The 17,150-nt window shown below is 58.4% G+C and overlaps 1 protein-coding gene across 2 annotated transcripts in view; it reads right to left on the bottom strand.

The window, feature by feature from the left end:
* Positions 1-6,416: 6,416 nt before the first annotated feature.
* LOC143808700 (cytochrome P450 2K4-like) overlaps positions 6,417-17,150 on the bottom strand; it is a 93,997-nt gene continuing 83,263 nt past the window's right edge. Inside the window, exons 9-10 of one of the 2 annotated variants that reach the window (XM_077291629.1) lie at positions 7,097-7,238; positions 6,417-6,811 (exon numbers count right to left, since the gene is read on the bottom strand). In XM_077291629.1, the coding sequence (XP_077147744.1) occupies positions 6,633-6,811; positions 7,097-7,238 (321 nt within the window). In that variant the 3' untranslated portion in view covers positions 6,417-6,632. Of the gene's footprint in view, positions 6,812-6,856; positions 7,002-7,096; positions 7,239-17,150 lie in introns of those variants that run through there. The other variant, XM_077291631.1, reaches the window with a different exon arrangement.

The raw sequence follows: 17,150 nt of genomic DNA, 5'->3' as shown, positions 1-17,150 counted from the left end.
GTTAGTAAAGTTCCCACATTCCCAGAGCTTGTCCGATATTTCTGGTTTACCTATCAGGTCATTTCAAGTGTTCCTAACCACCAGGTCCATAACAGTACAGCTGGCCCAAAAGTGTTAATGCATCGCAAAAGAGGGATAAGAGAAGTTCTGAGCTCATTTTTTTTTCTCTGCAGTGTGTTTAGCCTCTCTCCTCCCCTTAATCTCTGGGTGGTTCAGGACTCAGCTGCAGATATGGACATCCAAAGCCTGTCCTCTAGTGTGGATCATCTCACTGTAAGGGTACAAAGCATTCAGGATTATGTAGTTCACAGTCCTATGTTAGAGCCTAAAATACCAATTCCTGATTGGTTCTCTGGAGATAGATCTAAGTTTTTGAATTTCAAAAATAATTGCAAATTGTTTCTTGGTCTGAGACCCCGCTCCTCTGGTGATCCTACTCAGCAAGTTAAAATTATTATTTCTTTGTTGCGTGGTGACCCTCAAGATTGGGCATTCTCCCTGGCGCCAGGAGATCCTGCATTGCTAAATGTGGATGCGTTTTTTCTGGCGCTTGAATTGGTTTATGAGGAACCTAATTTAGTAGACCAGGCAGAAAAGATCATGCTGGCTCTGTCTCAGGGTCAGGATGAAGCGTAGGTTTACTGTCAGAGGTTTAGGAAGTGGTCTGTGCTCACTCAATGGAATGAGTGTGCCCTGGCAGCGATTTTCAGAAAGGGTCTTTCTGAAGCCCTTAAGGATGTTATGGTTCCCCACGCCTGCGGGTCTGAATGAGTCTATGTCTTTGGCCATTCAGATTGATCGGCATTTGCGGGAGCGCAAACCTGTGCACCATCTGGCGGTGTTTTCCAAGCAGAAGCCTGAGTCTATGCAATGTGACAGGATTCTGACCAGAATTGAACGGCAAAATCACAGACGTCAGAATGGGTTGTGTTTTTACTGTGGTGACTCCACTCATGTTATCTCTGATTGTTCTAAGCGCACAAAAAGGTTCGCTAGGTCTGTCACCATTGGTACTGTACAGCCTAAATTTATTTTGTCTGTTACTTTGATTTGCTCTCTGTCATCCTACTCAGTTATGGCTTTTGTGGATTCAGGCACTGCCCTGAATTTGATGGATTTGGCATTTGCCAGGCGCTGTGGTTTTATCTTGGAGCCTTTGCAATTCCCTATTCCACTAAAGTGAATTGATGCTACGCCATTGGCCAAGAATAAACCTCAGTACTGGACTCAAGTGACCATGTGCATGACTCCTGCACATCAGGATGTTATTCACTTTCTGATGTTACATAATTTGCATGACGTTGTCGTGTTGGGTCTGCCATGGCTGCAGGTTCATAATCCAGTCCTGGATTGGAAAGCAATGTCTATATCTAGTTGGGGTTGTCAAGGGGTACATGGCGATGTTCCTTTGGTGTCAATTGCTTCTTCTACTCCTTCTGAAGTCCCTGAATTTTTGTCGGATTACCAGGATGTATTTGATGAGCCCAAATCCAGTGCCCTACCTCCTCATATGGATTGTGATTGTGCAATAAATTTGATTCCTGGTAGTAAGTTCCCTAAGGGTTGACTTTTTAATTTATCTGTACCAAAACATGCCGCTATGCGGAGTTATATAAAGGAGTCTTTGGAGAAAGGGCATATTTGCCCGTCCTCGTCACCCTTGGGTGCAGGGTTCTTTTTTGTGGCCAAGAAAGATGGTTCTCTGAGACCCTGTATAGATTATCGCCTTCTTAATAAAATCACGGTCAAATTTCAGTACCCTTTTCTGTTTGCTCGGATTAAGGGGGCTAGTTGGTTCACCAAGATAGATCTTCGAGGAGCTTATAATCTTGTGCGTATAAAACAGGGCGATGAATGAAAACAGGTTTTAGCAAATGAGGCCCGCTAATAACTAAATAGTCAGAAGATAGCAAGGGATCTGTGCGGTCAGTATAAAATACTACAAAAATTATCCACGCAGAGAATACAAAAAGACCCCCACACTGACTCACGATGCGAGGGGCGCAAATCTGCACCCCAGAGCTTCCAGCTAGCAAGAAAATAGCATATAAGCAAGCTGGACTGAATTCATCATATACTGAGAAACATTTTCAAAAAGCAATGAGCAAAAATCAACTAGCATGAACTTAGCTTCTCCTGGAGGAGACAGGTCACAAGGGAAGTCCCAGAGAGATCTGAACCAATACTGAATACAACGACAGCTGGCAACAAGTAAAGACCTAGGTGGAGTTAAATAGGCAGCCAGCATAGCAGAAAACAAGGCAGCTGGAGTCCAGCTAAAGAGCAGCAGTTTCACTCAAAGCCACCAGAGGGAGTCCACGAACAGAACGCAACGAAGTACCACTCACGACCACAGGAGGGAGCCCGAGAACGGAATTCACAACAGACCTGATGGTTAAGGAGCAACAATGTTATGACCTGGTGGTTAAAGAGCCACATGGGATGAGCTCTGAGGAGGTGGTATCTGTACTGACCGCAGTTCCTAATCCTAACACCAACACTAGAAATAGCCGTGGGATGTTCCTGTCACTCCCTAGACACCTCGTCACAGCCTGAGAACTAACTACCCCTAAAGATGGAAACAGAAAGCTATCTTGCCTCAGAGAAAACCCCAAAAGGAATGATAGCCCCCACAAATATTGACTGTGAGTGGAGAGGGAAATGACATACACAGAAATGAAAACAGATTTTAGCAAATGAGGCCAATACTAATCTAGATAGACAGAATAGAAAAGGATACTGTGCGGTCAGTATTAAAAACTAAAAGTCCACGCAGAGTTTACAAAAATAATCTCCACACCGACTCATGGTGTGGAGGGCAAATCTGCTTCCCCAGAGCTTCCAGCTAGACTGAATATATCATGCTGACAAGCTGGACAAGAAAAAACCTAACATGAGCTGAGCAATAAAGTCCACAGCAAATGGACAACAAAAGAACTAGCAAAATTTTATCTTTTGCTGAAATGGACAGGCCATCAGGGAAATCCAAGGAGAGATCTGAATCCAACCCAGAAACATTGACAGCTGGCATTGACTAAAGACCAGAGCCAGGTTAAATAGCAAGCCAGGAGAGACGATCAGTGAAGGCAGCTGCTAACGCTAAACCCAAGGAGCAGCAGTTCCACTTGAAACCACCAGAGGGAGCCCAAGGGCAGAATTCACAAAAGTACCATTCACAACCACCGGAGGGAGCCCAAGAACGGAATTCACAACAGAGAGGAGAGCGTTTTTTGTGAAGATTCAGGGGGGTCCCTGTCAGTGGTGGTATCCTGACAGTGGCCTAGCGAACAGGACAGATCGTTACGGAGCCGCGCCTGCACTTCATTGCGGCGGCATCTTAAGAAAGGACATGAAGCGAAGTATATTGTGGAGAAGTGAGAAACGAGATCACAGCACAAAGGCGATAGAACCAATAGGAGTCTTGCCCCGAGATCGGCAACATCCTACTGAGGCGCGCAGCCGGTGGCCGGAACGCCGAGGAAGTATTAGGCTCTATGCATTACTTCAAACCAACGGCAGGGCAGTTATCTTTAGGTTGGCTGCCTTACCTTAATCACCTAATGAAGACAACGGAGGCAATTGTGGGAGAGGGGCGTCTCTAGGGTCCCTATAAAATAACTCCAGGCCTACCCCGTCATACGGGTGCGTCCTATCCATATCATCTGGGGGACAGGGAGAAAGAACAGAAACAAACACGACAGTTGTGAGGACTATCCCGTGGTGCTCAGCAGGGAAGTACTACAACACCCAGGCGCTAGTAGGTAGGCAACTGATTTCCACCTGCAAAGGGAACTCTGGATGTGCCTTCGGACCGGCCGGTCTCAGACAGCCCTGTTAGCAGTGCTCTGGATTGTGGATGCCGAAGCCTTCAGTAAAGAGGTAAAGAGACTGCAAACTTGTGTCTTCGTCATTTACTGCGACCTACATCTACACCTACATCTTTAATTGAGCGCCCCTTAGCAGGGCCACGGACCGGGTCAGGCCACCGTGACATCCCCAGAACTGAGAGCGAGAGACCCGGTACCGAGTACCCCACTGCCCTGCGTTTGGGGTCCACTCCACATCTAATGTCAGACATGAGTTAAGTAAATCCTAAAAGCAAGCACTGTTGGTGGCCTTGAGGACTGAAGTTGGGGAACACTGATGTATAAAAATGCATAAAAAAAATTTTTTTGTGCCTATTATTGGTGTTCTGCTCCTTTATACACTATTATTTTTCTGACGAATTAGGAAGCAATGTGTTTGATATAAGTGAAACAAAAACCCAGGCTGTTCTTTGACACCTAAATTGGAAGTTGATCAACTCATCTTTTGACTATTGGAAATTAATTCTGATATGTTGGCACTATCTGAATTATGTTTGGGACTTTTCTGGAATCCTGAATTATTTTAAGGTCTCATCTGGGCTAAGATTTGTGGCCATTAAATTTAGGATTTCAATTAACTTGGATGTGGAGACTTGGATCCGAATTCATTTATGGCCAACACATAAAGTAACACTCTGTAGCACTGTAGCATACACACATGAAATATATAAAATTTGATCTGCATTACTGCACTAGAAAATATGAAAAATTTAGAATATTTAGCACATAAATTGGCCTGTTCATGTGTGCCAGGAAGCCACGATAAGTCACTTTTCTTTGCTGGGAACCTATCTATTGTGGATCCTCTCTTAGACTGAAATCTACATTTATATGGGAAGGTACAATCGTCCTGTAATTAAAAACACCTAAGGCTGAGGGGTGGAGTGCTCAGTCATAAAGCCTATGTAATGTATACAAATATCACATTATATTTACAATAGATAGGTTCCCAGCAACGAGATTTGCCTTATCGTGGAGGTGTTCTGTGGTTTTCTGCAGTAAGTGTGTGTTTATCTTCTGCTCCCTGTTCCTGTTCAGTTTATTCCTCCCTGTCCCTTTCCTTCTCACTATTGTCGGCTAGTGATTTTGTATGATAGATGATGATTTTCTGTTATCCTACTTTTGTCTTTTATGTACTGTTTACATAAAATTTCTGTCCCTGGCTCCTTGGTTTGAGGGAAGACCAGGAATTATGTGGAGCATAGTAAGGTTGAAATCTCGGGCCTCTCTACTATCAAGAGCACCAAGTCTGATTCTATGCCCACTGGGTGTGGCATCTTTTTGAAAGGAGGCACCTCCATGTGCTTTCTTTTGCTGTAAATAACAGACCCTGTATGTGTATGTGTATAGACTGTCCTGAGGAAGTGGTGTGACCACCACGAAATGCGCAGAAATAAAGTCTATTCTCTATTACATCTACTTGGACTTCTCTAGTACATTATCCTGACAGGTGAGCAGCGCAGTCTGATGCCCCATTCTCTTCACCTAGCAAAAGATCAAGAGCACCCCTGGGACAGGGATAGTTGGGATACAAGTTCCAGGGACAGTTTGAGGGTCTCCTCCCCTACCTAAGACCTTCATAGCGTGCCAGTCGAAATACAGCAAGATTTACCATGTGAATAAATAAAGTTAATTACCAGAAAATTGGAAGAAGCACTTGTGAGATCATTACCTGTTTCTACGCAAATTGTCTCTTCAGAGAGGAAGAGGACTAGAACTCTAGTGCCACCTATTGGAAATAGCAATCCTAACAGTCAATGTCGACCCTTTAACGAGCCTTGTCACATGACTTAGGATAATAGCCAAACCAGAATCTCAATTTGCAGACACTGTGTTTCGGGGTACTGCCCCTCGTCAGTGCAAAGTGGAGATCTGGTTTGACTGGTTGAGAGGCGTCTGACCGGGATCCAAGAAATATTGTTTCTCCTTGCGGAGAGTGTCATGTTAAGGTGAGGAGACTTAAAGCTGCAATGCTCCTCTGGGAAATATGCAAATTGTCTCTTCAGAGAGGAAGATGACTAGAACTCTAGTGCCACCTACTGGAAGTAGCAATCCTAACAGTCAATGTCGACCCTTTAACGAGCCTTGTCACATGACTTAGGATAATAGCCAAACCAGAATCTCAATTTGCAGACACTGTGTTTTGGGGTACTGCCCCTCGTTAGTGCAAAGTGGACACACTGTGTTGTTTCTAGTGTCATCCGGCATCATTACATACAAATATTCATATTCTTAATGTTCTGATTATATGTGTAGTCATCCTAGATGTTATACCTTGACATGGCTTTAGCTTTTTTATGGATCTAAAGAATATTGGGTGAAAAGTGGGACATTTACTCATTTTCTATGTGAAGCAAAACTTTCTAATTACACCACATTGGATTTGATCACATTGTGATGTGCCTCAAACATTAGAAAGTCCACCAAACTGTAGATCTAGATCTAACTGAAAACTTTAAGCTTGGAACCAATGTACTGAGATGTTTTCCTCATGGCCTGTTAGATGAGTTTTCTCAATGTCTAAAAAAAAAAATAGAACCCAAACTAAAACAAATTGTATAAAGTTTATTTTATTATTATTGTTTTTATTATTCTTATTATTATTATTCATTCATTTTTCATTATTATTTTATTTAAAACTATTACAATACAAAAATGGATGCTGAAAAATTTCCTGATAGATGACAAAATTGTTGAATTATTTACAATAATTTTTTTTCTATGACGTAAAGTATCCTTCACATTAGGATTGTAGGTGATCACAGTCTATCTGCGAGACACGGCACACATTTTATAAGGTTGTGGGGCACTTGTAACCCCCAGGGCAGGAGTAAGGTCTAGTTTCGCTCCAGGTGGTGGATGGAATGTGAAATTTTGCAGCAATGATGTAAAGAAGAGAAATATCTCCATTTTAGCCAAGGTCTCTCCAGCACAACTTCTTTTCCCTGTAAAGCAGTCCAAAATTATAAATACATGAAGGTGTTAATAGATTTAAATATCTTTTTATCTGTGTTTTTCCTAATATCTCCTTCAAAGTTGGTTCCATGGAAACATTATCCACTTGGAGACTAGGCCAATTTTGGCCTTGAGGGCATGCTCATTTTTTGTCAATGTAGCTGTAGGAGATTTTGTTTTCTGAATTAGTAAGTACTGTATTATTAGTAATAATTCTATTATTAATGCACTGATCTTATCCCTACAAAGAATAAGTCATGTATTATTAACATTACCTATTGAAAATGCTATGAAGGCCTCATTCTTCTTGAAATTTCCATTGGAGTCTAGAAAATGTTCTGGGTAAAACTCATATGGTTTCTCAAAGTAATCTTTATCTCTGAGAGCCGAATGGAAAAGAGCAATCACGCATGTTCCCTGAAAGAAAAGGTTACATAAAATTTATGGTAAGGAATATACATGTTGTAAAAAAAAACCACAAAAGCAATACTATTTAAAAAACTGGAATGCAATTAATTTAGGCAGTACCATTTAAAGGGGATCCTTTAATGGATAAGTTCTATAGATGAGCTAATTTTTTTGAGTGTAATTTAATAATACAAGAATCTAATATATAATTGCCTAGAATACTACTTCCTGCAATTTGTGCCAACTTCCGTGGCTTTGTCCGGAGCTATTGTCCGGAGCTATTGTCCGGAGCTATTGTTCGGAGCTATTGTCCGGAGCTAATGTCCGGAGCTAATGTCCGGAGATAAGTGACGTCACCAGTGTCCTACACCCAGGCAGAGCACAGGGGCCCCAGGCAGCATATGGGGCCCCAGGCAGAGCACAGTGGCCCCAGGCAGAGCACAGGGGCCCCAGGCAGCATATGGGGCCCCAGGCAGAGCACAGTGGCCCCAGGCAGAGCACAGGGGCCCCAGGCAGCATATTGGGCCCCAGGCAGAGCACAGGGGCCCCAGGCAGCATATGGGGCCCCAGGCAGAGCACAGTGGCCCCAGGCAGAGCACAGGGGCCCCAGGCAGAACATGGGGCCCCAGGCAGAGCACAGGGGCCCCAGGCAGAGCACGGGGGCCTCAGGCAGAGTACAGGGGCCCCAGGCAGCATATGGGGCCCCAGGCAGAGCACAGGGGCCCCAGGCAGCATATGGGGCCCCAGGCAGAGCACAGTGGCCCCAGGCAGAGCACAGGGGCCCCAGGCAGAACATGGGGCCCCAGGCAGAGCACAGGGGCCCCAGGCAGAGAACAGGGGCCCCAGGCAGAGCACAGAAGCCCCAGGCAGAGCACAGGGGCCCCAGGCAGCATATGGGGCCCCAGGCAGAGTACAGTGGCCCCAGGCAGCATATGGGGCCCCAGGCAGAGCACAGTGGCCCCAGGCAGAGCACAGGGGCCCCAGACAGCATATGGGGCCCCAGGCAGAGCACAGTGGTCCCAGGCAGAGCACAGGGGCCCCACGCAGCTTATGGGGCCTCAGGCAGAGCACAGTGGCCCCAGGCAGAACATGGGGCCCCAGGCAGAGCACAGTGGCCCCAGGCAGAGCACAGGAGCCCCAGGCAGAACATGGGGCCCCAGGCAGAGCACAGGGGCCCCAGGCAGAGCACAGGGGCCCCAGGCAGCATATGGGGCCCCAGGCAGAGCACAGGGGCCCCAGGCAGCATATGGGGCCCCAGGCAGAGCACAGTGGCCCCAGCAGAGCACAGGGGCCCCAGGCAGAGCACAGTGGTCCCAGGCAGAGCACAGGGGCCCCAGACAGCCTATGGGGACCCAGGCAGAGCACAGTGGCCCCAGGCAGAACATGGGGCCCCAGGCAGAGCACAGGGGCCCCAGGAGAGCACAGGGGCCCCAGGCAGCATATGGGGCCCCAGGCAGAGCACAGGGGCCCCAGGCAGCATATGGGGCCCCAGGCAGAGCACAGTGGCCCCAGGCAGCATATGGGGCCCCAGGCAGAGCACAGTGGCCCCAGGCAGAGCACAGGGGCCCCAGGCAGCATATGGGGCCCCAGGCAGAGCACAGTGGTCCCAGGCAGAGCACAGGGGCCCCAGGCAGCTTATGGGGCCCCAGGCAGAGCACAGTGGCCCCAGGCAGAACATGGGGCCCCAGGCAGAGCACAGTGGCCCCAGGCAGAGCACAGGGGCCCCAGGCAGAACATGGGGCCCCAGGCAGAGCACAGGGGCCCCAGGCAGAGCACAGTGGCTCCAGGCAGCATATGGGGCCCCAGGCAGAGCACAGGGGCCCCAGGCAGCATATGGGGCCCCAGGCAGAGCACAGTGGCCCCAGGCAGAGCACAGGGGCCCCAGGCAGAACATGGGGCCCCAGGCAGAGCACAGTGGCCCCAGGCAGAGCACAGGGGCCCCAGGCAGCATATGGGGCCCCAGGCAGAGCACAGTGGTCCCAGGCAGAGCACAGGGGCCCCAGGCAGCTTATGGGGCCCCAGGCAGAGCACAGTGGCCCCAGGCAGAACATGGGGCCCCAGGCAGAGCACAGTGGCCCCAGGCAGAGCACAGGGGCCCCAGGCAGAACATGGGGCCCCAGGCAGAGCACAGGGGCCCCAGGCAGAGCACAGTGGCCCCAGGCAGCATATGGGGCCCCAGGCAGAGCACAGGGGCCCCAGGCAGCATATGGGGCCCCAGGCAGAGCACAGTGGCCCCAGGCAGAGCACACACCAAATCGGAGGCTGAGGGTCCCCGCCCACCAAATCGGAGGCCGAGGGTCCCCGCCCACCAAATCGGAGGCCGAGGGTCCCCGCCCACCAAATCGGAGGCCGAGGGTCCCCGCCCACCAAATCGGAGGCCGAGGGTCCCCGCCCACCAAATCGGAGGCCGAGGGTCCCCGCCCACCAAATCGGAGGCCGAGGGGCCCCACCTACCAAATCGGAGGCCGAGGGTCCCCGCCCACCAAATCGGAGGCCGAGGGTCCCCGCCCACCAAGCGAGGGGCCCCGCCCATGAAAGCGGAGGCAGAGGGTCCCCGCACACCAAATCGGAGGCAGAGGGACCCCGCCCACCAAATCGGAGGCCGAGGGGCCCCGCCCACCAAAGCGGAGGCCGAGGGTCCCCGACCACCAAATCGGAGGCCGAGGGTCCCTGCCCACCAAATCGGAGGCCGAGGGTCCCCGCCCACCAAATCGGAGGCCGAGGGGCCCCGCCCACCAAATCGGAGGCCGAGGGGCCCCGCCCACCAAAGCGGAGGCCGAGGGTCCCCGACCACCAAATCGGAGGCCGAGGGTCCCTGCCCACCAAATCGGAGGCCGAGGGTCCCCGCCCACCAAATCGGAGGCCGAGGGTCCCCGCCCACCAAATCGGAGGCCAAAGGGCCCCGCCCACCAAATAGGAGGCCGGGGGTCCCCGCCCTCCAAATCGGAGGCCGAGGGGCCCCGCCCACCACATCGGAGGCCGAGGGGCCCCGCCCACCACATCGGAGGCCGAGGGTCCCCGCCCACCAAATCGGAGGCCGAGGGTCCACACCATCCAAATCGGAGGCCGAGGGGCCCCGCCCACCAAATCGGAGGCCGACGGGCCCCACCCACCAAAGCGGAGGCCGAGGGTCCCCGCCCACCAAATCGGAGGTCGAGGGTCCCCGCCCACCAAATTGGAGGCCGAGGGTCCCCGCCCACCAAATTGGAGGCCGAGGGGCCCCACCAACCAAATCGGAGGCCGAGGAGCCCCGCCCACCAAATCGAAGGTCGAGGGGCCCCGCCCACGAAAGCGGAGGCCGAGGGTCCCCGCACACCAAATCGAAGGCAGAGGGACCCCGCCCACCAAATCGGAGGCCGAGGGGCCCCGCCCACCAAAGCGGAGGCCGAGGGTCCCCGACCACCAAATCGGAGGCCGAGGGTCCCTGCCCACCAAATCGGAGGCCGAGGGTCCCCGCCCACCAAATCGGAGGCCGAGGGTCCCCGCCCACCAAATCAGAGGCCAAGAGTCCCCGCCCACCAAATCGGAGGCCGAGGGGCCCCACCAACCAAATCGGAGGCCGAGGGGCTTCGCCAACCAAATCGGAGGCCGAGGAGCCCCACCCACCAAATCGAAGGCCGAGCGGCCCAGCCCACCAAAGCGGAGGCTGAGGGAGCTGGCCCCGCCCACCAAAGCAGAGGCCGAGGGGCCCCGCCCACCACATCGGAGGCCGAGGGGCCCCGCCCACCAAATCGGAGGCCGAGGGTCCCCGCCCACCAAATCGGAGGCCGAGGGTCCCCGCCCACCAAATCGGAGGCCGAGGGTCCCCGCCCACCAAATCGGAGGCCGAGGGTCCCCACCCACCAAATCGGAGGCCGAGGGTCCCCGCCCACCAAATCGGAGGCCGAGGGTCCCCGCCCACCAAATTGGAGGCCGAGGGGCCCCACCAACCAAATCGGAGGCCGAGGAGACCCGCCCACCAAATCGAAGGTCGAGGGGCCCCGCCCACGAAAGCGGAGGCCGAGGGTCCCCGCACACCAAATCGGAGGCAGAGGGACCCCGCCCACCAAATCGGAGGCCGAGGGGCTCCGCCCACCAAAGCAGAGGCCGAGGGTCCCCGACCACCAAATCGGAGGCCGAGGGTCCCTGCCCACCAAATCGGAGGCCGAGGGTCCCCGCCCACCAAAGCGGAGGCCGAGGGTCCCCGCCCACCAAATCGGAGGCCGAGGGTCCCCGCCCACCAAAGCGGAGGCCGAGGGGCCTGGCCCCGCCCACCAAAGCGGAGGCCGAGGGGCCCCGCCCACCACATCGGAGGCCGAGGGGCCCCGCCCACCAAATCGGAGGCCGAGGGGCCCCGCCCACCACATCGGAGGCCGATGGTCCCCGCCCACCAAATCGGAGGCCGAGGGTCCCCGCCCACCAAATCAGAGGCCGAGGGTCCCCACCCACCAAATCGGAGGCCGAGGGTCCCCGCCCACCAAATCGGAGGCCGAGGGTCCCCGCCCACCAAATCGGAGGCCGAGGGTCCCCGCCCACCAAATTGGAGGCCGAGGGGCCCCACCAACCAAATCAGAGGCCGAGGAGCCCCGCCCACCAAATCGAAGGTCGAGGGGCCCCGCCCACGAAAGCGGAGGCCGAGGGTCCCCGCACACCAAATCGGAGGCAGAGGGACCCCGCCCACCAAATCGGAGGCCGAGGGGCTCCGCCCACCAAAGCAGAGGCCGAGGGTCCCCGACCACCAAATCGGAGGCCGAGGGTCCCTGCCCACCAAATCGGAGGCCGAGGGTCCCCGCCCACCAAATCGGAGGCCGAGGGTCCCCGCCCACCAAATCGGAGGCCAAGAGTCCCCGCCCACCAAATCGGAGGCTGAGGGGCCCCGCCAACCAAATCGGAGGCTGAGGGGCTTCGCCAACCAAATCGGAGGCCGAGGAGCCCCGCCCACCAAATCGAAGGCCGAGCGGCCCCGCCCACCAAAGCGGAGACCGAGGGGCCTGGCACCGCCCACCAATGCAGAGGCCGAGGGGCCCCGCCCACCACATCGGAGGCCGAGGGGCCCCGCCCACCAAATCGGAGGCCGAGGGGCCCCGCCCACCAAATCGGAGGCCGAGGGGCCCCGCCCACCAAATCGGAGGCCGAGGGTCCCCGCCCACCAAATCGGAGGCCGAGGGTCCCCGCCCACCAAATCGGAGGCCGAGGGTCCCCGCCCACCAAATCGGAGGCCGAGGGGCCCCGCCCACCAAATCGGAGGCCGAGGTGCCCCACCAACCAAATCGGAGGTCGAGGGGCCCCGCCCACCAAATCGGAGGCCGAGGGTCCCCGCCCACCAAATCGGAGGCCGAGGGGCCCCGCCCACCAAATCGGAGGCCGAGGGGCCCCGCCCACCAAATCGGAGGCCGAGGGTCCCTGCCCACCAAATCGGAGGCCGAGAGTCCCCGCCCACCAAATCGGAGGATAAGGGGCCCCGCCAACCAAATCAGAGGCCGAGGGGCCCCGCCAACCAAATCGGAGGCCGAGGAGCCCCGCCCAACAAATCGAAGGCCGAGCGGCCCCGCACACCAAAGCGGAGGCCGAGGGGCCCCGACCACCACATCGGAGGCCGAGGGGCCCCGCCCACCAAATCGGAGGCCGAGGGTCCCTGCCCACCAAATCGGAGGCCGAGAGTCCCCGCCCACCAAATCGGAGGATAAGGGGCCCCGCCAACCAAATCAGAGGCCGAGGGGCCCCGCCAACCAAATCGGAGGCCGAGGAGCCCCGCCCAACAAATCGAAGGCCGAGCGGCCCCGCACACCAAAGCGGAGGCCGAGGGGCCCCGACCACCACATCGGAGGCCGAGGGGCCCCGCCCACCAAATCGGAGGCCGAGGGGCCTCGCCCACCAAATCGGAGGCCGAGGGTCCCCGCCCACCAAATCGAAGGCCGAGGGTCCCCGTCCACCAAATCGGAGGCCGAGGGTCCCCGCCCACCAAATCGGAGGCCGAGGGTCCCCGCCCACCAAATCAGAGGCCGAGGGTCCCCGCCCACCAAATCGGAGGCCGAGGGGCCCCACCAACCAAATCGGAGGCCGAGGGGCCCCGCCCACCAAATCAGAGGCCGAGGGTCCCCGCCCACCAAATCAGAGGCCGAGGGGCCCCGCCCACCAAATCGGAGGCCGAGGGGCCCCGCCCACCAAATCGGAGGCCGAGGGGCCCCGCCCACCAAATCGGAGGCCGAGAGTCCCCGCCCACCAAATCGGAGGATAAGGGGCCCCGCCAACCAAATCGGAGGCCGAGGGGCCCCGCCAACCAAATCGGAGGCCGAGGAGCCCCGCCCAACAAATCAAAGGCCGAGCGGCCCCGCCCACCAAAGCGGAGGCCGAGGGGCCCAGCCCCGCCCACCAAAGCGGAGGCCGAGGGGCCCCGACCACCACATCGGAGGCCGAGGGGCCCCGCCCACCAAATCGGAGGCCGAGGGGCCCCGCCCACCAAATCGGAGGCCGAAGGTCCCCGCCCACCAAATCGGAGGCCGAGGGTCCCCGCCCACCAAATCGGAGGCCGAGGGTCCCCGCCCACCAAATTGGAGGCCGAGGGTCCCCGCCCACCAAATTGGAGGCCGAGGGTCCCCGCCCACCAAATCGGAGGCCGAGGGTCCCCGCCCACCAAATCGGAGGTCGAGGGGCTCGCCCACCAAATAGGAGGCCGGGGTCCCCGCCCACCAAATCGGAGGCCGATGGGCCCCGCCCACCAAATCGAAGGCTGAGCGGCCCCGCCCACCAAAGCGGAGGCCGTGGGGCCCCGCCAACCAAAGCGGAGGCCGAGGGTCCCCGCCCACCAAATCGGAGGCCCAGGGGCCCCGCCCACCACATCGGAGGCCAATGGGCCCCGCCCACCACATCGGAGGCCGAGGGTCCCCGCCCACCAAATCGGAGGCCGAGGGTCCCCGCCCACCAAATCGGAGGCCGAGGGTCCCCGCCCACAAAATCGGAGGCCGAGGGTCCACACCAACCAAATCGGAGGCCGAGGGGCCCCGCCCACCAAATCGAAGGCCGAGGGGCCCCGCCCACCACATCGGAGGCCGAGGGGCCCCGCCCACCACATCGGAGGCCAAGGGGCCCCGCCCACCAAATCGGAGGCCGAGGGTCCCCGCCCACCAAATCAGAGGCCGAGGGTCCCCACCCACCAAATCGGAGGCCGAGGGTCCCCGCCCACCAAATCGGAGGCCGAGGGTCCCCGCCCACAAAATCGGAGGCCGAGGGTCCACACCAACCAAATCGGAGGCCGAGGGGCCCCGCCCACCACATCGGAGGCCGAGGGGCCCCGCCCACCAAATCGGAGGCCGAGGGTCCCCGCCCACCAAATCGGAGGCCGATGGTCCCCGCCCACCAAATCGGAGGCCGAGGGTCCCCGCCCACCAAATCAGAGGCCGAGGGTCCCCACCCACCAAATCGGAGGCCGAGGGTCCCCGCCCACCAAATCGGAGGCCGAGGGTCCCCGCCCACCAAATTGGAGGCCGAGGGGCCCCACCAACCAAATCAGAGGCCGAGGAGCCCCGCCCACCAAATCGAAGGTCGAGGGGCCCCGCCCACGAAAGCGGAGGCCGAGGGTCCCCGCACACCAAATCGGAGGCAGAGGGACCCCGCCCACCAAATCGGAGGCCGAGGGGCTCCGCCCACCAAAGCAGAGGCCGAGGGTCCCCGACCACCAAATCGGAGGCCGAGGGTCCCTGCCCACCAAATCGGAGGCCGAGGGTCCCCGCCCACCAAATCGGAGGCCGAGGGTCCCCGCCCACCAAATCGGAGGCCAAGAGTCCCCGCCCACCAAATCGGAGGCTGAGGGGCCCCGCCAACCAAATCGGAGGCTGAGGGGCTTCGCCAACCAAATCGGAGGCCGAGGAGCCCCGCCCACCAAATCGAAGGCCGAGCGGCCCCGCCCACCAAAGCGGAGACCGAGGGGCCTGGCACCGCCCACCAATGCAGAGGCCGAGGGGCCCCGCCCACCACATCGGAGGCCGAGGGGCCCCGCCCACCAAATCGGAGGCCGAGGGGCCCCGCCCACCAAATCGGAGGCCGAGGGGCCCCGCCCACCAAATCGGAGGCCGAGGGGCCCCGCCCACCAAACCGGAGGCCGAGGGTCCCCGCCCACCAAATCGGAGGCCGAGGGTCCCCGCCCACCAAATCGGAGGCCGAGGGGCCCCGCCCACCAAATCGGAGGCCGAGGGGCCCCACCAACAAAATCGGAGGTCGAGGGGCCCCACCCACCAAATCGGAGGCCGAGGGTCCCCGCCCACCAAATCGGAGGCAGAGGGACCCCGCCCACCAAATCGGAGGCCGAGGGGCTCCGCCCACCAAAGCAGAGGCCGAGGGTCCCCGACCACCAAATCGGAGGCCGAGGGTCCCTGCCCACCAAATCGGAGGCCGAGGGTCCCCGCCCACCAAATCGGAGGCCGAGGGTCCCCGCCCACCAAATCGGAGGCCAAGAGTCCCCGCCCACCAAATCGGAGGCTGAGGGGCCCCGCCAACCAAATCGGAGGCTGAGGGGCTTCGCCAACCAAATCGGAGGCCGAGGAGCCCCGCCCACCAAATCGAAGGCCGAGCGGCCCCGCCCACCAAAGCGGAGACCGAGGGGCCTGGCACCGCCCACCAATGCAGAGGCCGAGGGTCCCCGCCCACCAAATCGGAGGCCGAGGGTCCCCGCCCACCAAATCGGAGGCCAAGAGTCCCCGCCCACCAAATCGGAGGCTGAGGGGCCCCGCCAACCAAATCGGAGGCTGAGGGGCTTCGCCAACCAAATCGGAGGCCGAGGAGCCCCGCCCACCAAATCGGAGGCCGAGGGGCCCCGCCCACCAAATCGGAGGCCGAGGGGCCCCGCCCACCAAACCGGAGGCCGAGGGTCCCCGCCCACCAAATCGGAGGCCGAGGGTCCCCGCCCACCAAATCGGAGGCCGAGGTGCCCCGCCCACCAAATCGGAGGCCGAGGGGCCCCACCAACCAAATCGGAGGTCGAGGGGCCCCACCCACCAAATCGGAGGCCGAGGGTCCCCGCCCACCAAATCGGAGGCCGAGGGGCCCCGCCAACCAAATCGGAGGCCGAGGGGCCCCGCCCACCAAATCGGAGGCCGAGGGTCCCTGCCCACCAAATCGGAGGCCGAGAGTCCCCGCCCACCAAATCGGAGGATAAGGGGCCCCGCCAACCAAATCAGAGGCCGAGGGGCCCCGCCAACCAAATCGGAGGCCGAGGAGCCCCGCCCAACAAATCGAAGGCCGAGCGGCCCCGCACACCAAAGCGGAGGCCGAGGGGCCCCGACCACCACATCGGAGGCCGAGGGGCCCCGCCCACCAAATCGGAGGCCGAGGGTCCCTGCCCACCAAATCGGAGGCCGAGAGTCCCCGCCCACCAAATCGGAGGATAAGGGGCCCCGCCAACCAAATCAGAGGCCGAGGGGCCCCGCCAACCAAATCGGAGGCCGAGGAGCCCCGCCCAACAAATCGAAGGCCGAGCGGCCCCGCACACCAAAGCGGAGGCCGAGGGGCCCCGACCACCACATCGGAGGCCGAGGGGCCCCGCCCACCAAATCGGAGGCCGAGGGGCCTCGCCCACCAAATCGGAGGCCGAGGGTCCCCGCCCACCAAATCGAAGGCCGAGGGTCCCCGCCCACCAAATCGGAGGCCGAGGGTCCCCGCCCACCAAATCGGAGGCCGAGGGTCCCCGCCCACCAAATCAGAGGCCGAGGGTCCCCGCCCACCAAATCGGAGGCCGAGGGGCCCCACCAACCAAATCGGAGGCCGAGGGGCCCCGCCCACCAAATCAGAGGCCGAGGGTCCCCGCCCACCAAATCAGAGGCCGAGGGGCCCCGCCCACCAAATCGGAGGCCGAGGGGCCCCGCCCACCAAATCGGAGGCCGAGGGTCCCCGCCCACCAAATCGGAGGCCGAGAGTCCCCGCCCACCAAATCGGAGGATAAGGGGCCCC

The sequence above is a fragment of the Ranitomeya variabilis genome, chromosome 2 (genome assembly GCF_051348905.1).
Source record: "Ranitomeya variabilis isolate aRanVar5 chromosome 2, aRanVar5.hap1, whole genome shotgun sequence".
Classification (NCBI taxonomy): Eukaryota; Metazoa; Chordata; class Amphibia; order Anura; family Dendrobatidae; genus Ranitomeya; species Ranitomeya variabilis.
The sequence above is the reverse complement of the archived record's forward strand: the minus strand, read 5'-3'. Positions and strand labels throughout refer to the sequence as shown.